The 22,479-nt window shown below is 43.7% G+C and overlaps 1 protein-coding gene across 2 annotated transcripts in view; it reads right to left on the bottom strand.

Moving 5' to 3' along the window:
* The window catches only part of Klhl5 (kelch like family member 5), a 68,657-nt gene that overhangs the window by 3,472 nt on the left and 42,706 nt on the right, over positions 1–22,479 (bottom strand). For both annotated transcript variants that reach the window (XM_052734987.1, XM_052734986.1), the window contains exons 5-10: positions 18,986–19,198; positions 10,952–11,138; positions 7,485–7,709; positions 4,177–4,339; positions 2,273–2,485; positions 234–405 (exon numbers count right to left, since the gene is read on the bottom strand). In XM_052734987.1, coding sequence (XP_052590947.1) covers positions 234–405; positions 2,273–2,485; positions 4,177–4,339; positions 7,485–7,709; positions 10,952–11,138; positions 18,986–19,198 — 1,173 coding nt within the window. The remainder of the gene's footprint in view (positions 1–233; positions 406–2,272; positions 2,486–4,176; positions 4,340–7,484; positions 7,710–10,951; positions 11,139–18,985; positions 19,199–22,479) is intronic.

Raw genomic sequence — 22,479 nt, 5'->3', positions numbered from 1 at the left:
CATCAGATTCCCCTGGAACTGGAGTTAGAGGATGTTGTGAGCCTCCTTTCAAGGGCTGGGAATCAAACTTGGGTCCTCTGCAAGAGCAACAAATGCTCTTAACAGCTGAGTCATCTCTCCAACCCCTAGATTTGTGTGATACATGTCAACGTTGGATGAAGTCGAGAGGGTCTTATCAAGAGTTGTTTTCACACCATGAGAGAAGTGAGATAATGAACAACGAAACAGCATACCTGGGTCCATTCATTTGTCTGGGGATCGTAAGCCTCCACGATGTTCAGGTAGGTCTGTCCATCATAACCCCCGACAGCATACAGCTTGTCACCAAGTAAACAGACCCCCACTGCATCTCTGCTGATGCTCATGGATGCCACTGCAGTCCACATGTCTGTTTTGGGATCATATCTGAAAGAAAGTTTTACAACTGGAGCTGACATTGCTCTTGAAATATTTTGTATAAAAACGTTTGTCCCTCAAGTCTACCTTCTGCCTTATCTGTGATATAAATATGGTGAACACATTTTAGAGAAAAAGATCAGTATTTTCCTAAAAACTTCTGACTTACAGTGCTGTAGATTCATTTAGTAGACCCACAACACTTAGGAACTCAACATGAATATAATAGTAAAACTGCTTCAAGGCTTCGGTGTCCCTGTTGAAAATGTGGGCAAAGCAATGTGACTTCTACCCTCAATTACGGGAGCTGTCCACTTTTTGGTCTTCTCATTCTTTTCAACTAGAAGTCTTCAGTGGCATCATTTAAAGGGTAGACAGTTCATGCTAACATGCCATATCCCTTCTCGTGTTTCTGGTGTCAACACCCATCTTTTCCTTGGTGGAACAAATCATAGAAAAGACTCCTGGATCTCCTTCCTGGATCATTACATGTAATGAGAAGAGCTGGAATTACCTTCTCTCCACTACAGATGAGATGCAGCTGTAACCTACCTGCCTTCCACATCAACACCAGCTCTGCTTGTTATCTGAGACTGTTTGGTAGTACCAGTCAGCCTGGTACTACCAAACAGTCTGACCAGTCCTCTTGGCATTTACAGTTACTAAGTAAATAATTCTAACCTTAAAAAAAGTGGATCCGCTTGCCCTTTCTGGCACTCACTGATTTCATATTCTTCTTTAAAACTTATTTATTTATATTTGGGCATTTGTCTGCACGTATGTCTACACACCAGAAGAGAACATCGGATCACAAGGGGTACAGTTATAGACAGTTATGAACTGCCATGTGGTTGCTGGGAACTGAACTCAGGGCCTCTGGAAGAGAAGTCAGTGCTCTTAGCCACTGAGCCTCTCATATTCCTCTTTAAAATCTAAAATCGTTACTAATGCTCCAGCTCTCTGTGTGACCCTCTCCACGCGGTCTGTCCCGTCCTGGTACTCTCCCACCACCCTGCTCTCTGGCCACACAGCTGCCCCTCACTTCCCATGTGAACCATATTCTTTTCTGTTGGAGTGTTCACACATGAGTCTAGCGGTTCTTCCTCTAAAATGCACTCAATTCTCCTTGTCCTTAAACTAAATGCAAAATATTACATGAAGAGCCAAGCTGCCACCCACATCTTCACTGCTGGTAGGTTCTCTACCTGACCTAAAAGCCGAGTTTCATGGATGCCTTGGTTAAGCCTTTAAGACTTACATGAGCTTTTCATTTTATCATTTTCTATTATTTCATTGTCCATCAAAATGGGCCAGATACGTCCCTTTCCTTTCCACTTTTTTTTTTTTAAAGATTTATTTATTTATTATGTATACAGTGAGTGTTCTGTCTGCAGGCCAGGAGAGGGCACCAGATCTCATTGTAGATGGTTGTGAGCCACCATGTGGTTGCTGGGAATTGAACTCAGGACCTCTGGAAGAACAGCCAGTGCTCTTAACCTCTGAGCCATCTCTCCAGCCCCCTTTCCACTTCTTATGTGGCTTCCAGCCCCTAACTCATTCTTTCTGAGATTCATCAAACTCCTTTACTTTTCTGGAAAGATAGAGTCCAGTACAAAAGAGCTACCCAATAAACGCTTATCTCAGTGGATGCATTATGTGCTCAACCCCAAGGTAATATGTGAGGAGACAAGAATCCATGGAGGCAGTTGGGAGGCAGGTGGAGAGGTAGCCAGAGCAGAGAATCCAGAGTTCACAGAACTGCAGAGAGACCATACTGCACAGGATGGATGCTCAGCATAGACTTAGTAGTTTGTCTGGAAGTGTGAGAAACTTAATTCTTTCTGTTTTTCCTTAGTTTTCCTTCACGGGAAATTACCTCTCCACACAGTCTGAAAGTCTGGAAGTCAAGTTGGATGTGGGAGCATCGTGTCCTCCAATAGCATAGAGAAGTCCGTTCCAGGTTGTTACTCCTACACCACCTCTCCTTTTTGACATCTGGGCACACGGTGTCCATTTATTAGTGTGAGGATCAAAGCATTCTACTGACTTGAGACAAGAACTCCCATCACGACCACCAACTGCATAAAGTCTGTAAAAAGAACAAATGAAACAACAAATAGGAAAGAGTGCTGGGGTCAGACTCTCCACAGAAAGGCTATTCCGATGACAGTTCACTGAACTTGAGGTGCCAGTGATGATGCGGCATGCTGAAGCTATGTGACATTAAGAAAGAAGATATACGCCAGGCGTGGTGGTGGTGCTTGCCTTTAATCTCAGCACTTGGGAGGCAGAGGCAAATGGATCTCTGTGAGTTCGAGGCCAGCCTGGTCTACAGAGTGAGTTCCAGGACAGCCAGGGCTGTTACACAGAGAAACTCTGTCTTGAAAAACAACAACAACAAAAAAAACCAAAAAGCAAGCAAGAAAGAAAGAAAAGAAAAGAAAGAAAGAAAGAAGATAAGCTACCAATTAGATGATATCCATCTAAAAAATGATTTCTCTGCCCCCGAGGCACTTAGAACCATAACACAAAGGATTTAACAAATGAGTCCTGAGGAAATGAGAGCTTAGGTATATAGGACAATATTTGTTAATATTTTCTTTTTTTTTCCTTTGGTTTCTTGAGCCAGGGTCTCTCACTGTAGTCTTGGCTGGCCTAGAACTCATTATGCAGACCAAACCTGCCTCAACTTCAAAGTTGCCTCAAACTCCGAGTTCCGCCTCTGCCTCCTGAGTGCTGGAACTAAGGATGTGTGCCACCCCGGCCATCGTCTTGCTTTTCTTACATCACAACTCCACGAGTGTCTGTACGGTCTGTTTTACCCTCCCCTCCTCCCTCTTTCTGTAAGTGAGAGCACAAAGCAACTAGACAAAGAATTAAAAGCCATCAGGGACTTGTCTTATGGTGGAAGACAGGGTTAAAAGGGTTTGTATTTAGTCCTCATATAACAGAGAGCTGTGAGATCCTGTATAACTGTTTATTTACAGCAGACAAAGGGTAAGCAAACACCTTTTCTTAGATCCATTCTGGGGTCACCAGTCTCCCACGGGAAGAAAGAAGAGGCACAAAAGGAAAGATAGCGCAGTGAAAATGATGGACAGAGGTTTTTAGGGGGGCACTGAGAGATCACAGTATTTTAATTTGTAAGTTTATGTATCAATCTTTCCATTTTTCATATCTGTGGCTAGGCACATTTGTGTGTGTGTTTATGTGGGCACCCAGGTTTGTGGGTACTCATATATGTGCATGTGGAGCCTGAGGGTGATATCAGGTATCCTCCTCCTCTGCTGCTCATCTACCTTATCCGCCCAGGCAGGTCTCTCAATCAAACCCAGAGCTTCTGGATATGGCCAGCCTTGCCTGGCAGCTTGCTCTGGTGACACCCTGTCTCTGCCTTTCCAGGCTGGAATGACAGGTGGACTGCAATCCCCCTCTGGTACCTGTATGGGTTTTAGGGACCCAATTCTGGACCTCATGCTTATTCAGCAAACACGCTAACTGCAAATATCTCCCCAGCCCACTGTGGTACTTTAAGGGTATTTAAACCAGCAGATTGTTGCTGTACAATTCAATAGTGGATATTTTCATAAAATGTATTCACTCCCAACTAGAAATGCGTGGTCCCTGAACATTAGATGAAGCTCAGCTTAGCACTGAGCTATAAGGGCTCTCATGCACAGAAGTTATTGGAAAGGTTTTGCTAGCTCGCTCGAAGTACTCCTCTGTGCAATAACGAACGTGCTTACTGTGACTGAACTAGAACTTCAGATAGCTCCTTACTTTCCACTCAGCACGGCCACACCGACTGTGCTCCTCGGGGTGGACATAGTGGCCACGAAATTCCACTGGCGAGCCTGAGGGTCCCACCGCTCCACCGTATTCAGGTAGCTCCAGCCATCATGCCCGCCTACTGCATACATGGGGCCTTCCAATACAGCCACGCCTGCAAGTGGACAGGAGAGAGGGAAGGGCTTGAGGTGTGTCCAAAACTCGTATTTTAATGAAAATGTAAGTAGAAGGAATCGGAAACATGCAAACGTAACCAATCACAAACTTAGGTTATAGCTGTATTGCTTAGGCTATACAAACAGGGCTCTCCTGAGGCAGATGGGGCTCTAAATTTCCTTTCTTGAAATTTAGACTGGATTTTGGGGTGCAATAGTGGTAAGTTATTTTAAAACCCTGCCGGATTGGCACACGCTGCCGTTATTAGAACATCCTTCAGTACTCAATGCTTTCATTCTTTCCCCTTGACTACTTCAGAACCTAGGTTTCCTGGAGCTGTTCGATACCACAGCCTACTGGTGTCACCATCAGCAAAGAGAGTCAGAGCCGTTTGTTAACTCATTCAGCAAACGCCTCTAAGTCTCCACTAAGTGCTAGGCACCCCCTAGGACATAGAGGAAAGGGCTGTGCCCCTGTGGATCAGTACTCTGTTTTAATCAGGAGACATAGGCATCAGGTATGTGCCGACTTAAACAATGGCACAATGAAAGCCGGGGTAGAGAGAGCCAAGGAGACCTGTATGATGAGACGACACACGAGAGCAGAAGCATGGATGAATCAGAGGACCGTGTACGGGGGAAGAGATGCGGCATGGTAACAGTGTGCGGAAGGTCTGAGGGGTGCGGAATGTGGCTGGGGTACCCAAGTCATCTATCTGGCTGAGCAGGTAACTGAAGGGAGAGGACAGAAGATGAGGGAGTCAGAAAGGATGCTTCTGACCTTATCCCTCATAAGGACTTTAGATCTTATTTTGAATGTGTGCAGAGTCCGTAGGGGATGTCTTGTTTGTCTGTCCTTGTGTTTTGAGACAGGGTCTCATTATGTAAACTAGGCTGCTCTCAAACTGATGATTTACCCTAAATTAGAACTGTTTCTTTCCCTGTGGTGGTGGTGGGATATACTAATGAGTTACAATGACCCTGGAGTTTATGGTAAACCTAATTTTACAGGTTTCATTCATTATTGAAATATATTTTCCAGGATGGAGGTATACCTCAGTTTCAGGATGCTTGCCCTAACATGTACACATGCCTGTGTTTGATTACCAGAATGGTGGTTTGTTTGTTTTTTGAACCAGGGTTTCTCTGTGCAGCCTTGACTGTCCTAGAACTTGTTCTGTAGACTGGGCTGGCCTCAAACTCACAGAGATCCGCCTGCCTCTGCCTCCCGCGTGCTGGGATTAAAGGTGTGCGCCACCACCGCCCGGAATAGTGGCTTCATAAAAAGGACCTGTGGTGGGATAAGGGCTCATCTTGTGGAACCCCTGGCCCTCTGATATTTTCCTGAACCTCCCAGCATGCCAATCTCTATTCCCAGACAGTTTTCATTTCTCGGTGCTAGCTTTGGGCACAGCCTTTACATCTATTTTTATTAGGCCCTATCAGATTCTTTAGGGTAGCCATTTCAAACCTTTTCCAAGCTGTAATAAGGTGAAAATATGATTTTTATGATTTTCACAGCATTGCCCTGCAGCTCCTCTTAGAAAGAGTGGGAATCTGGACTTGACCGTGGCCTCTTTTGGCCAGTGAGACGTTAGCAAACTTGGTGAAAGCAGAGGTTTGGGCACCTGCACCGGGGCTCACCTTCCCTCACTGCTGTGGATACCCTGTGATGCTGCCACAGACATGCAGACGAGACCGTCCTATACTATCCGGCCCACACAGATCGATGAAAACCAACAGAGACTATCCAAAGCATGGGAGCCCATCCACACCAGCCAGAGCCACACTGACGGCTGAGTCATAAGCCCAGGACCTATATCAATTCACCTCTGCTTTAGGCTTCTGCGCTTGAGTCAGACGTGGCAGTACAGGCCTGCAGTTTCAGCACTGGGGAGGTGGAGGCAGGAGGATGAGTAATTGAGGCTAGCCTCAGCTACATAGTGAATTTGAGGCCAGCCTGGACTCAATGAGACCCTGTCTCAAAACAAAGCGAAACTACAACAAAAAAGCTTCTACGCTCTGGAGTGGCTCGTTTGTCGCAAAAGCTGGTGATGCATGTGTACATCAAACCCCAATTTCATTTCTGCATCCCTCCGCTCTTAGCTAATAATTCTTTCTCGTTTCACTAGAGAAGACAGAGTTCCCTAAATTCGCTTGTCCTGTTCATGCACCATCAATTCCTGCAGGATAAAGAATGGGCCTTGCTTTCTTTCCATTTCCAGGGCTAGTTCGGTGGCAGCCCTGACTCTGGGGCTCCGTAGTTATAAACTGAGTACAGTACAACCTACGTGAGCTAGACTCAACCTGCCTTCACTGCTTCTCATCCATCTTCTGTAATGACCTATCAAATTATTGCAGAGGTTTCAGACCTTTTCCAGACCGCGATAAGTTGACATGGCCAGAAGCTCTTTTTCATAGTGTGACCCTGCAGACCCCGTGAATCTATAGAACACAGGATGTACACTCTAGGCAACATTGTCTGCTCAGTGAGCTATCTGACAGAAGAGGGACTGGAGATGGTTCAGCAGTTAGGAACACTGGCTGTTCTTCTAGAGGCCTGGGGTTTAATTCCCAGGACCCATATGGCAGCTCACAACCATTTATAATCTGCTACCCTGCACTGCATACAAGTGGTGCACATATAAAAAAAAAACATAAAAAATAGACACATAAAAATAGAATAAAATGTCTGTACTATGTTCAATTTTGATGTGTGTGTGTGAATTCACTCACTTCTGCTTAAAAACCATATATATACACATACATATATATATATATACACACACATATATACCATTTATCACTATTGTTTTTCATATGCATATGGAAATAACTCTAGTTTTAATGAGTATTTTAACGAGGTTACATAACATCAACTGCCAACACAAAGCACAAATGTAAGAGCAGGGCTTGTCATCCCATCATGCTTTGCTAACGCCCTTAGACCCCGTGCTTTCTGCTGTCCCAGTTGTTGCCACGTTTATGTAAGTGCTTGTGTTCCGGTTTCTGCTTCTCAGGTATGAGGGATGCTTGGCAACGGGTGTCGGCTGAGCCCATGCATCGGTCTTCTGCCTGGTACAGAGGGTAAAAATGTAGTGGCAGCCTGGCTTTCTAAGTGGGTGGGTCTGCAGATACACTTACCAAGCCCGTGCCTGTGTGTGGACATGGGCGGCATCACACTCCAGGTTTTCGTTTTGGGGTTGTAGCACTCCACGGTGTTCAGAGTCTTCAGTCCATCGCGCCCTCCAACCACGTACAGTTTGTCATCCAACACGGCAACACCGAACTGCAGCCTCCTCCCATTCATGTTGGCCACGGGAGTCCACATGTTTGTACGGAGATCATACTTCTCAATGCTCGTCGCTCCTTAACAGTAACAAAGAGAGTTACGTGACGACAAGCCCCATCGTGACTAAGTGACACACACACACAGAGGCAGACTTTCATCTTCCGTGTGTGGGGTCAGTGTATGTTCCTGTGTGCACACACACACCCTTGTGCACATGTGTGAGTGTGAGTCAGAGGTTGATGTGTGGTATCTTCCTCTGTCACTCTTAGCCTTGTTTGTCCGGAGGTGGCTCACTGAACCTGGGACTCACTGTTTTGGTTAGATTAGGCTGACCTGTCTCTGCCTCTCCAGCCCTGGGATTACACGTGTGCCGGCGCTGCATGTGGCTTCTGGGGGATCCGAACTCAGGTCCTCATGCTTGCAAGGAGATGCACTTTACCAACAGAGCTGTCTCCCTAGCCCCAAAGCATACAGGTTTTTATTAGCATCAATAGCAACACTCCAACAGTATGGCCCTGCTTACCCCCATGACCTTTTCTATCATTCTCCCAGGTACACTCCTGTAGTAAAAGGTCCAACAGGAAAGGCTCTCTGTTCAAGGAGGCTGAGAAGACACTCAGAAGTGCGAGGAAACGCAGGGAGCTTAGCATCAGGGAAGCCAGAGATACTAAGTTTACAGCAGCTAGTTCCACTAACAGTCTCAAACTCGCCAAGAAGAACAAAGAAAAGGTAGAAGGCCCAGGGCTCAGCTGCACGGAGGTCACCGAGGACTTCCGGGAGCCTTCCTTGTTTGGGTGGCCGATGTGGGGAGGAAATGCAGGCCGGGAGCTCCACAGAGGATGATTCTGAGAAGTCTGGCCACTGTGAGGACAGGGATTCCTAGGCAGATGAAGGAGGACTTTGGGTCCCTGTTGATCTGGGACTCTGGGGTTGGTTCATGGATGTAATGGGAAGGGTCTAGTTGAGAGGACGGGAACCGATGAGGAGGAAGCAGTTGTTATGTGACATTCTGGGGAAGGAGGAAAGAGCAGTAACAACAGAACGGGCATGCGTGGGCCTGACTCCCATACAAGGGACGGGCACCATCCCCAGCAAGGAGGAAGGACGAGGGTCATTTGGGAACTGGACTGTGGGATGTGAAGGGAGTTACTGCCCATAGGGTTTACCTCTGGAAAATTCTAGAACTCTTTGGTTCTCTTCAAGATGTGGGACCAGTGGAGATTTAGGAAAACAAACAACAGAAAACATTACCCTTCTAAAAACAAACAACAAAACAACCGACTCCCAATTATGTAGAGTTTGAGTCCTTTTCTCTCTTGAAGTTGCTAATATAACAGCCAGCTCTGCCCTTACAAAGGACCCCCACCGCAGTGAACACTTACTCCACGGGTTGTAGCATTAGAACATCAGAGCCACCATTGCTGACGACCTCCCCATGCTTTTCTACTTACTGGGGGTAGGAAGAGGTAAAGAGACCATAAATAAATGTATCAGATACTGTGAAGAAATGTAATGCAGAGTAATGAGATTAAGTGGAAAAAAGGTGGGAAAGGGCCTGAAAGTGGCAGGCAAGAGGCTGCTACCAAGAGCCATGGGAAGCCTCTGTGGCAAGCTGACATGTGAGAGGCTGTCTGAGTGAAGTGATGAGAACGTCTAACATAGCATCCTTGGTGTGTAGAACTATGCTTTGGCATGTGAGATGAGTTTGCCAGGGGCTGCAGACACCAGCTCTATGGGCAGATATGTATGAGCTTTCAAATACACAGCAAGCTCCTATTAGCAACGATTGGTGCCAGTATGGTCCAGAGATTTGCCAGCCACCTTAACCAAGGTTCCCAAATGTTTGTGTTTAGCTTTCGTTTGTTTGTATGTATGTATGTATGTATGTATGTATGCATGCATGCATGCACAGATTTTTTTTCTCAATTGTTTAAGAGTAAATCACAGAAATGATGACCCTGGAGCCCTAAATATTTCTTTGGAACAAGAAATTCTCTTTAAAAAACTACAAAACAACCAACCATCAACACCTGGAAATTAACATTTACAGTGCTATTATTTAGCATGTTGTCTTCAGTCTCAATCATGACCTCTGTGGCAAAACAAAACAACAACAAAACCAAGACAATATTTAGAATAGCTGATATTTTTCCTCTAAGTTCCCATAATCTGGAATCAAGTCGGATCTTTTGCTTTAGTTTTTTTTTTTTAATTATGTATATGTGTGTATGTGTGTCTCTTTGTGTGTGCACATGCACACTTGTGTAGATGCCTTTGGAGGCCAGACGGTTTCAGATGCCCTGAAGCTTGAGTTGTTGGGAGCCATCTGATGTGGGTGCTGGGAATAAACCCTGGTTCCCTGCAGTGGCACCAAGGGATGCTTCTTAACGGTGGCATCATCTTGCTGGCCTCTGAACTCTGGATTTGCAAGTATATTTTATGACATTGGCATGTTTTAATACCACGGACAGAAAAGTTACTCTGTAGGTCCCAGTTTGGACCTGCGTTCTCCCCATGATTCAGGTGATGCTTTTGGCTGCTGACTTCTGGAGAGTGGTCCTATCAGAGCACTGGCTGCTTGGTCTCAGCACTGGCGACGTGAGCTTTGGTCCCTTGGATAAGTGTTATGTGTCAGTTCTCAGTATTTGTTAAGACATCATTTTATCTTTTGTAGCAACTAAGCTGGGAGATAAATGCTCTAAAATCTGAAATGTTTTGAGTGTTATGTCTTCTGCAAGAATTTCTGAATTTCAGATTAGAGATGTTGTATTTTAGTGGTTGCCAAATGGATAATCTTTCTTTCCTTCTCTGAGTGCTTGCATGAGCATGCATGCACGTGTGTGTGTGTGTGTGTGTGTGTGTGTGTGTGTGTGCGTGAGCGCGCGCAGGATTGAACCAGTGCATCATGCATGTGAAGTGAGTGTTCTCACTGAGTTGGATTCCTAGCCCACACTAAATACTTGTTCCTAATCCCGTCTTTTTTTCTACATCAGCTGGCGCTCCACTGAAAGAAATCGCTTTCCTTTCTTTCTTTGTGTCACCGTGAACTTGTGGAGACTCTGCTTTTACATTATCTTCATTTACTACAGTTACTTACTTTGATGCTCAAGTGACTTTGGACTCAATGGAATCTCCCAACAAGATGTTTTCTCTGTCTTTTGACCTGCCCCTACCATTCCTTGGATACTTTCTGGCACTAGAATTGTTCTCCAGGCTCATCTTTTCCCGTCCTTGTCCCTGCACCAGCCTGAACCAACAGGGTCTCTCGGCAGTATTACATATTACCCTCCGTTCCTCTAGATCAAAGACTGTCCAGTACCTTTGGTTGAATCCATTCCTCCAACTGCAAATAACGTTCCCACAGTCGACTTCCGAGGCTTTGTCCGAGGACTCTGCAACATGGGTCGTCTCTCAGGTAACAAGTGATACTTCATTGCTTCCATAATGAGCTTCTGACACTCTATGTCATCCCGAAAAAGTGCATTGTTTTCCATGTCTGCCAGGAACTAGAGAAGAACAGGGTGTACGTACAACAAAGACATATACGATACACTTCTTAGTTCACTGCTCTGTTCTACTGACCTGCTTATCCCTAGGATTTGATTTTAGTTTTGAGACAGGGTCTTATTGTGTGGCCCCGGTTGGCCTGGAATTTATGGTCTAGATCAAGCTAGTCTTGAACTCCTCATTCTCCTGTTTCAGCCTCTCACGTATTGAAATTATAGGCAGGGATCACCACGCCGACTTATTAGTGCCTCTGCCTCCTGAGTGCAGGGATTAAAGCTGTGCATCACCTCCCCCCGGCCCCCGCCGCCCTGTTTGTGTTGTTTCTGAGGCAGGAACTCACATAGACTGGCCTTGAACTCACTATGTAGCCCAGGCTAGCCCTGAACTCCTGGTCCTCCTGCCTCAGCCTTCCAGGTGCTGACACTATAGGCAGGAGCTGCCACAACCAGATTTTTAATGCTGTAATAGCACGTTCTGAAATCTGATATTTTCAGTCTCCCCTCATCAAGTTTCATGGTTTTCTTAGCTATCTGGGGTTTAGTTTTCCATGTCAATTTAAGAGTCATCTAGTTCTTTTTTTATTATCTTGGTTCTTATTTTAGGGTGAACTGCACCAAGATTCTTTTATTAATTAGGGAGATATATATTTTATATTAGGTCTGTTCAAGAGGCCTTTTCACGTGTATGACTTTCTTTACTGCCTTTGCCTTCGTTTTATTAAATTTAATCTTCATATGTAATTATTTTGATTACCATTTTACTCTATTAAGCTTTAATTTTTTATGTTTTGCTGGAGAAGAAAAAAAATCTACTGGTTGTTATAACTTGTATTTTAGCCTGGTACTTGACCACACTCATTAAGCTCTAGCTGTTATAAATCCACTCATCACTGAACAGGAATAGTATGGCATCTTTTTCTGGATGGACACCAATGATTTCAGTTTATGGGTTTATCACATTGTCCAAACCTTCAATGTAATGGTAAATAATTGGGTAAAATGGAGCCTCTCTGCTTCCGGTTGGCGTTCAGGTGGTATTAGCGTTTTCCTGTTCCAGACTGTAGATGCTACAGCGTTGTGAGGTCCATTTTTATTTAGGCTGTGTCCTTGTCTCCCTACTTTGGTATTTCAAATTAAGAACTGTTACCAATTTTTCCTCAAATATCTTTCACACATCTATTGATAAGATCATACAAAAGAAAGAATAATTTTTCTTTTAAGCTAGTGATGTAATGATTTTCTGATAGATTGCCTGATAATTGTCCTTTTGCTGTTGTTCTTAGAAAAAATTTCCCTGGCCACAGTGTATTACCCTTTAAAACATAGTGGAACCCTAGTCTATCAATTAGCCTGGAGGGCAGAGGGGACATATCTTACTTAATCCAATTAGCTGACCTTTAGTAAATGCAGCAAGTGGATAGGTCTGGTGCATGTCTTTCAGCTCAGGTAGATCCCTGAGCCCCACCCAGTCCTGTGAACTACCATGCCCGCCTGCCACCTCCTGTCTCAAACAGTCATCTATCCACACAGATTTGCCTTGTCTGCCTATTTCATGGAAACAAACTCATACATGCCCTCCATGTCTTGCTTCTTTTATTCAGCACATTCTTTAGGCTTGTCCATGATGTAGCACGTATCAGTTTTGCTTCTTTGCTGCTGAATAATAGTCTACTGACTCTTTCACTCTACCCATCCAGCAACTGATGGACACCTAGGTTGTCTCCTGTATGGAGTGATTATAAACAAAACTGCCAAGAAAATAATGTGCACATCACTGTGTGGACGTACTTTGATTTCTCTTAGATAACTAGCTAAAATTATCCTTAACATTAAACCTCAAAACTGCTTTTCAGAGCATCTGCACCACACTCCCATCCCCACCAGCACCTTATAAGGTTTCTGTCTCCACACACCCTCCCAACCACACCCATTTTAGCTAGCTGGTAAATAGAAGAGTCTGCTTTACTTTGCATTTCCTGAATGGCTAACGATGCTGAGAATATGTTCAGGCTTAGATAACTGAAGAGAAATGAAATCTCCAACAGAAGTTACCATAAAAAAGCCTGTGTCACTGGGCGATGGTGGCATATGCCTTTAACCCCAGCATTTAGGAGGCAGAGGCAGGCAGATCTTTGAGTTCAAGGCCAGCCTGGTCTACTTCCAGGACAGCCAAGGCTACACAGAGAAACCCTATGTCAAAATACAAAACAAACAAACAAACAAACAAACAACAACAGCAACAACAAAAAGCCTGTGGCATTCGATAAGCATGCATCATAAGCCAAAGACAAAATAATCTCAGTAAGACACGAGTCTCGCGACCTGGGCCAGTTTTTCCCGTACACACAAAACATAAACTTACCCCAGAAGCCATCAGTGCATATGCATTGAGTTGGCTCATTTAGATTAATGTTAGTGCTGGTTTTACTTCTGATATAATTACCTTAGTGCTCTTTAAATAAAATAAATGTGAAATAAAACATAGGAAGTAAAGTCTCAGGAGATTTTTATAGTAACTGCAATTTGAAGTAAGACATTTTTAACATGCTGATAAGTTCTGTAGTTTATTAAAACAGGATTAGTTAGTTATATTTAAGTAAAGAAGTGGGAATAGAAAAATTATAAAGTAATTTATTCAAGAACACCAAAAATCAAGTATTAATGTAGCAGGTAAGCTATTGTTCAGGAAACTATTATGACTGGCTAAACTATAAAATATTGATTCTAATACACTCTCACTTTTTTTTTAATGAATGCCTGTCTGCCATAAACAATGGCAAACCATTAGAATAAAAGTCTCTGGAAAATCAGACATTTTGATGGTGTAGTCTTCACTCTTGTTTTTTTTTTTTTTCTTTCTTTCTTTCTTTCTTTTTTTTTTTTTTTTTTTTTTTGAGACAGAGTTTCTCTGTAGCCAGGCTGGCATTGAATACAGAGATCCGCTGCCTCTGCCTCCCAAATTTGGGGACTAAAGGCATGCGCCACCACCACCCAGCTTATCTTCATTCTTGTCTTTGTTTGTCATGACGATTTTTCTAAAACTGTCCCCTCAAAACACGTATAGAATGAGAACGGCTTTTCCACACTGCATCAAACTTGACCAGCTCTGAAGCTGGTCTTCCCTGCAGCATCCATGATTGTAGTACTTCCTCCTTCTTGAATTTGAGTCAGTTCTTAGTAGAACCCCAGGCAAGGGTAAAACACCATGGCCACAACCACTTCCTTTTTTGATCGTTCAGTTTCTTTTGAAAGCCATGTAAAATGATCCCTTGGGAGATTGGGAGATGGCTCAGTTGGTAAATTGTCCGCCACACAAGCTTGGGTTTGAATTCAGAACTCCAGTTCCCACACAAAAGCTCGGTACCAGGCCATGCATCTGTAACTTCAGCATTGGGCGGGCTGGAGACAGGTGGATCCCTGGAGCTCACTGGTCAGCCAGTCACTGGTCAGCCAGTCCAGCCACAGTGATGAGCTCCGGATTCAGTGAGAGACCCTGTCTCAAAAAATATGGTGAGGCGTGATCAAGGAAGACACCTGGTGTCGGCCGCTGGCCTGTGCATGCACTCACATTCATGCATGTGCAAGTACAGAGACTTGTGCATACATACAAACAAGTAGACATAGAATATACAAGTGTGCGCACACACACATAGGCAGAAGTTTTTTTTAAAAAGATCATTTGGGGAGCTGATGAGATTGCTCAGTGAGTAAAGTTCTTGCTGTGCAAGTCTGAGGAGCTGAGTTCCAACCATGGAGCTACCTAAAGATAGGAGAGAACATGCCCCCATGAAGTTTTCCTCTGACCTCCACATGCACACTGTGGAATGTGTGCCAACCCCCCCCCCCCCCCACTACACACACATGCACACACATACACAAATCCACATACGAATAATGAATAAAAAATTTTAAAAAGATCATTTGGGTAGCAGGTTATAATTATACATATTATTTCTTCCATCACTTACAATATCTACTATTGGTGACACTATAATAAAATTTTAATATTTGGAAGCTGATGATAAAATCTCGTTTACTTGGTATCATTGAGAAAACACCATTTCACATATGTAAATTCTCTAGGTTACTATATCTAATCACAGTTTTTAAAATAGTCATTAATTACTCAATAGGCACCTGACAGTTTTAACAACTGTTATATTTCCCTGCCTTTTAAAGTAAAACATACAGAATCTAACTTCAGAATTCTACTTGGTAACTAATTCTGTAATTTTGGTTTTCATTTTTATCACCAAAACCCAAATCCAAACCCCCCAAACTTCACAAGTACTCAGCCCTAACCGGGAACTCTATAACACACACACACACACACACACACACACACACACACACACACACACACAGCCCTGGGAAATCTATTAGCTCTCCCCCCCCCCCCCCACATAACTCAAGGAACATTGTGGAAGGGGGCCAGGAAGATCATAAAAGTCAGGGATCAGGGAGAACTGCCACAAAATAGTGAGTTCTGGACATGGCAGGGCTAACAGTGTCAGCGGTTGCCTGCATAAGACCTGTACAAGATCAAGCCCGTCAATGTTCTAGTGTGGACGGAGGAGGGGCTCACAAGGTTCTAGCCTTAGCTGAGGGGCTTTTGGCAGGTGATAGCCACCAAGGGAGGCACAGTCAGTTGCCTACATCCATGTGGGGCATAGTAGATTGCCCATGTGCCAGTGGATGGTCCTATACCCATGCACAGATGGCAGCACCAACTGTACTCAGTGGGGTGTGTGTGTGTGTGTGTGTGTGTGTGTGTGTGTGTGTGTGGTCCTTGAGGAGGTGGAAGGGGGTAATATGGTAGTGGATATGATCTAAATACATTGTGTTCTATTCATACAGGAAGTTACCAAAGGTGTGTGTGTGTGGGGGGGTGGAGGTGGCAGGCAACAGAGTAACTCTAAGTGTCACAATACTGCAACTTAGTATTATCATTGTAGGAAAGAAAAACACAGCTCTGAGAGGTGAAATAACCGTCCACACTGTTCAGGGCACTGTAGCCGACTCAGTCATATTTGCTCTTCCATTATTACACTCATCATGGACAGGGGCTCTCAAACCTGAGTGTGCACCCAAATCAGTACAGGGCTTATCAAATCACCTCTCCAGGGCCCATCTCAAAACTTCACAGGCGCCATCGGTCCTATACTTCAAGAACCATTTGGCTGACCCACTGAGTCCCCTCCTCATCTGTCTTCTCTGTAGCATCTGATGACATAATACTTCTTCCTCCTCGGTCATGGAATCAAGGTCTGGTAATGCTTCAGTCACTGGGCTAGGTTGGTAATGGCCACCAAGTCTTAGTGTTTCCCAGGGTCCGTCCCTACCACTTCTGCATTCTCCCTGGCCAGGATCATTCTTTTGCCTTGGGCTCCAACATGCTGGTAAGTTTTTCCATTTTTTTCCCTCTTAACTATTCTGAGGATTTAAGGTTTAAGGTGCCAAGCAACTTGGGGAAAATGATTCTCCCGTTCCCTTCCCCATGCTTCATGGTATCCCTCACTCTACCTTCTTTGTCTCAAACGACATCACCGTCACTAACCTCATTCTACAAACAGGATCATGTTGGGCCCTTCTTCTAACCCGGTCATTAAGTTTTGTCAGTTTCTGGTCATTTCTCTCTGGCACTGCCTGAGTGTCTTCTTCGCCTGGCCGAACTCCGACAGCCTTTCTAATGGGTTTCTAGTGTTGACCCCAATTCATCCTCCGTAGTGCATTTATAGCTGTCGCCCCCGAACAGAATTACATCATGTCATTCCTATAAAACCCTTGTATCCTTCCTCATGGCTTTTAAGATAAAATCCAAACTCCTTGGCATGACTAAAGTTCCTCATGATCTGGTTTAACTCCCTCTCTAACTTCACCTCTTGACATCGCCCCTCTTTATTTTGGGGCTCCAGTCAAGTAAGCGTTCTTCAAATCTCATAACGCATGCTTCACACCAGTGCACAATCTGGTCTCTTTCCTGGACATGTCCTCCACACACACACACACACACACACACACACACACACACCCCCGCCCCATGCTTCTGGTGGCTAACACAAGACGCAGATCACATGACATTCAAGGAAGTTCACTCTAGTTCTCTGCCATCTTTTTTTGGGGGGAGGGGAGTAGTCATTCTCTCCATGCTGTGTTCATTCACCTCTCTTCACAGCCTCTTCTTACTACATTATAATCACACCTAGCTTGATTCTGCCTCCTCCTTCACCCAAACCCTGCAATTTCATACACGGTGTGTTTAATAGACAGAGTGGGCACAGAACCAAACTTGGGTTCAAATCCTAGTTCTGGCTCTCAGGAGCCCCATGTTAATCAAGTAGTAAAGGCAGGCAGAGCCACAGTTGAGGACAGGAATGCATGGAGTCACTCTGTGGCTCTGAACATCTGGTGTGACTTGCTTTGCTGATGCTTTGCTTCTACCCCAGGTGTGGGACGTAATGATCTCCTGTCTTTCTAAGGACTCAGGGAAGTGTTCTGTTCCTAAGTTCATGGGAACAGGAGTTTTGAAAGCTGGTAAGAGGCCTGCCATGTCAAAAGTGCCCTTTAAGCTGCAGAACTGAACTACGTTCCCAGGTTATGTGGCTATATAGGATCTTTCCAACAAATATCTAGTGAGATTTCTCATACTTTATTCTCTTTCATTCAGAAAAGAATAGGAAAGAGTAACTGCTAGGAATCAAGAAAACTTTCAGTGCCCTCTTTAAATCTGATTTCAAGAGAAATTCTTCATTATGTTATTTTTCCTGAATTGCCATCCATTCACGCAGTCCCGCTTGTGAATAGGGAGGGCTTAGCATGAGGCCTTGGCAGTGACTTTTGTTTTTGCTAGAAAGAGTGCAAACAGTAACTTCCACTCACCATAGCCAGAAATGATGCATTAACTGCAAAATTAATACAAACAAGGAAACATTTATGGCACTTTAAATAATAAGAAAAAAAGAAAAAGAAAAGAAGGCCAAGCCTGAATCAGCAAGAGCTCTCACCTTCTGTGCGTTCAAGGCCTCCTTCTCTACTCAATGCCTGACATAGGCAGGTTAAAAATGCTGGGGAAATGCCTGTATATTCCAGTGAAAACCGTACAAAGGAGAAACCGTGCGGGTATGTAATGACTGACCACTGTGAACACACCAGAGAGAGGCCTCTATTCTGAAACTACGGCATTATTTATAGCACATTTTGTTTCACAGAATGAACTTCTCTCATCGACATCTTGAGACAGCCAGAAAAGAGGTATCTCTACTTGATCAGAATCAATGTCGTCTCTGCTTCATAGATGGGCAGGCTGTGGTATATGAATACACCAAGTCACAAGTCAGAGCGTTTACCACAGAACCCAGCAGCCAGTGGGTACTTAACCAACATGTGACAGTGAGTTGATCTAAAATTTCTGGCTCTTATTATCAAGTTTCCTCTAGTTAGTAGGACAGGTTTATAGTAGGGTCCAGGAAAATTGCTAACCCCAAATCAAGAGTGCTCCTTAATCAATACAACTTAGCTAGCTCGACCCTCTGAACTGCAAACAGGAGCAGCAATTTGTTGGTTGAATCTCTCTCTCTCTCTCTCTCTTTTTTTTTTTTCCAGACAAGGTTTCTCTATGTAGTTTTGGTGCCTGTCCTGGATCTCACTCTGTAGACCAGGCTGGCCTCGAACTTACAGAGATCCGCCTGGCTCTGCTTCTGAAGTGCTGGGATTAAAGGCGTGCGCCACCACCGCCCAGCTTTTGGTTTAGTATCTTTTAACCAATACATTCCATAGGAATACACAGATAAATTACTTTGACAGACTAGCCAAAGAAAGACACCCATAGATGAGTTCCAATTAATTACCTGCGGCGCCAGGAGAGGTAGTCTAATATAAGCCAACAGTTTACTGAGCTCTTTCCGCCTCTGCTCCAGATCGTGGCGAACCCAAGTAAGAAGCGCGTTCAGTATTGTCTCCTCATTAGGAATGTTCATGTCATCACTGGCCAAGAGCTTTGCAATTTCATTGGCTGGGAGTAATACAAATTCCTGGTTTCTGATTACTTCCATGAAATGTTCCTAGAGGGGAAAAAGGCAAATAAATGATATCATTTCGTTTAGCCATCGCTATTTATATGAAAGAAGCTACATTTTTTATATTAATAATATGAAATATTGTAATTCGTACTTTAGACACAATTGTATAAGGACAGAAAGCCAGGAGAAACACTACCCTGTACCTCTTGTTGAGCATGTGTGAATGGAAACAGTGTCAGCTTGCTACATTGTGAAGTGGGCCTATGACATTTACTCCCTGTGTTGCTGAAGTGAGGGAATTGTTTGCAGACGCTTCTGATAGGAGACTGAAAAAGATGAAGTAAACACCAAGGAGGATGACTAATATCAGGCTTACTGCTGTCAAGGAATTTAGGCAGTAGTGAAGGTGCCTCTGGGTCCGGGAATTGCCTCCAGGCTGGCCAGGCTTCCTAAGATTCTGGATCAAAGTCCTCTCTCCCACCATGGAGGAACACTTGTCTTTAAGCTTATTCTACAACCAAAGCAGCCATTCACGTTTTGTTCTGATCTGTGTTGTTTTAAAGACGGGGTCTATCTGCATAGCCCAGGCTGGCCTTGAACCTGAGGTTCTTTTACTTCTGGGATCATAGGTGTGTGCCACCACACATACCTCAAAAATATTCCTACGCTTTTTAGAAGACTACCCAGGATTTCAGATCTATTAAGAAAACTCAAATCTCTTCTAATCTGATTTACGCAGGGTTAGTTTTGCTAAAAGGACCAAAGCAAAACTGTTAACCTAGCATGTAGTAGGAGGAGGACCTGGTCTGTGCATGACTGAGTCCTGACTGCATGTTAGAATCAAGCCCTCTGCGATTGGAAATGGGGCCCGAGAATACCCCCAGGAGTGACATAATTTGTTTATCATGATTGTGTTCCATAATCTGGAGAGAAAGAAATCTTTTATTTTTATTTTAAAATGTGTGTAAGCATGTGGGGGGGTGCAGAGGCTAGAAGCTAGAGTCACGGGTAGTTGTGAGCCATCTAAATATGGATCTTCTGCAAGAGCTGTACACAACTGCTGATCCATCTCTTCACCCTGAGAGGAAGAAATCTCACTCGCACTGCTTTGAAGTCTGGAAGTCTTAACGAATAACAGATACAAATACAAACTCCAGACATGTGGTCTTGTAATGTTTCTCTTACTCTTCCTAATGGACTAGATGCCTCTGCATACTGGGTTTTAGTCAAAGAGCTAAGGCTGTCTAAATCAGAGCTGGAGATAAGGCCTATCAATAACTATCTTCCATATTAAAATGAGAATCATAGTTTCCATTTAGCCTGTGGTAACCCAAGCGAGATACTGATCTGAAATCTATCTTGGCCTGCCATTCCTTTCAGCAGAGTCTTAGGAGGAAAAACCATTCATGAATAATTAACTAAATTCAATTGCTCCAATTCATCATGATTTGTTAAAAGATACCAAAGTGAATCTACTTTATATGATTGATTATCATTTTCAGGAACATATTTTAATAAAATCTCAGTGCTGGAATGGCTTCAAGCAAACTGTTCTACTCAATTGCAGACTGACGTTATAAGATGATTTGGGAACACACAGCAGGAGCCCAACATTATCAAAACTAGGCTGGGGCTGTAGCTCGGCAGTGAAGAGTTTGCTTGGCATGAGGGAGACCTGGGTTCAACCCCCAGCACTGTAAACCCCTCAGCCCATTTATTCCACTTGTCACTTTAATCCTTAATAAATGCTTTGCACAGCAGGTAACAAGCCAAATACCTGTGGATGCTTCTTTTATCATCACTTTTTATAATAAAATAGACCAAATGTCCAACTACACAAAGTTATAACTCAGTAATTATTAAGCAGGCAATATGAATTTGGAGGAAGATGACCTAGTTGTATGCAAAGATATTTAATATATAATGTTTGTGGGAGTCTTGAGAAGTAAGTATGCATTTCTGGTCATTTAACAATGTGGTGTGGCCAGGCATTGTGGCACACATCTGCAACCCCAGCTCTGAGAAGCATGAGGCAGGAAGTCTGTGAATTTGAGGTTAGCCTGGGTGCAAGTATTATATATTGGCTAAGCCACACATCTGCACAACACTAATGTGACTATTCTACTTTCCAGTGGGATAAGCTGCATTTCATCAGTAGGGGCAGCTAACCGACAAACTGTTACTGTGTCTATTTCAGAGACATACCCTTTTCACTCTAGTATAAATTATACTACATGAAAACTGAGCTTTTCCATAGATTACCCAACACAATTAGAGCAAGTCTAAACACAAAGTTCTTTTCAAAAGCATGGCTTTGCTTTAAAGTAGCTATTTTAGAAGAATTCGGTGATTTTTTAAAATACATTTTCTAGACTGACAAATCACATTTAGAATTGTATATGTTCATGTTTGCTTCATAAAAACTCTAATGACATTAAGTAGCTGTAATGATAAACTGATCTAGAATGTTCTTCTTGGAGGTTAAACGACATGCTCCAGGTCATGTTCAGTGGCAACGGAGAAATGGAACAGAAGCTTCCAGACTCCGGCATCCTGAGGAGCTCTTCCCCGTTTCTGCCCATGCTTGTGCAGGAGGTCTGAGCATGGCCTGCACATCATGCACTAACTGAACTCACGGGTCCAGCACGATGCTTGTCTCTTACTTCCGGTCTGTTTCATGAGACAAGCAGGCATCATGCTGCCAGACGCTTGCTAGAGCTGCCCTTTCCCCCTGCAGAATCGTTTTTAAGCAAATGAAATTACTGAGGGATTTATTTAAACTGAAGATTGAATTTTGCTTTACATTCTTATTCCGTTCCCATAGCAACATTCAAATCAGACAATCTGCCTCTAAATTACTTATTATTATTAGAGTTCCATCGCGTTCCTCTATTGAAACTAAAGTAATGTCAAGTAATGACCTTGACATAAAAATCTACTGCAACTAATTGGCTATGAAAATAGCTCTAAAAACATCCAGCTAATTCCAATTGAATTTGCATCTAACCCTTAAAGCGGCAATCATGCCTGTACTGTAAACAACAGGAGTGACCTAAATGCATGTATAAAAGTCCTTCAGAAGAAAGAGAGATGGGGCCTGGGGAGATAGCTCAGGGGTAAAGGTGCTTGCTGCCAATCCTGACGCCCTGACTTTGATCCTTGGACCCACATGGTGGAAGGAGAGGACCGACTCCTGCAAGCTGTCCTCTGATCTCCACACATGCACTTGCTCACACATAATATATGTAATAAAAATATAATATTAACAAACAAGAGATACTAAGTTAGAAACTTATTAGGAGGAAAACAAACCTAGATCTACT

This window comes from Peromyscus californicus, unplaced genomic scaffold, assembly GCF_007827085.1.
Source record: "Peromyscus californicus insignis strain IS unplaced genomic scaffold, ASM782708v3 Scaffold_13__1_contigs__length_99412109, whole genome shotgun sequence".
Lineage (NCBI taxonomy): Eukaryota > Metazoa > Chordata > Mammalia > Rodentia > Cricetidae > Peromyscus > Peromyscus californicus.
This window is presented reverse-complemented; position numbering and strand designations above follow the sequence as displayed.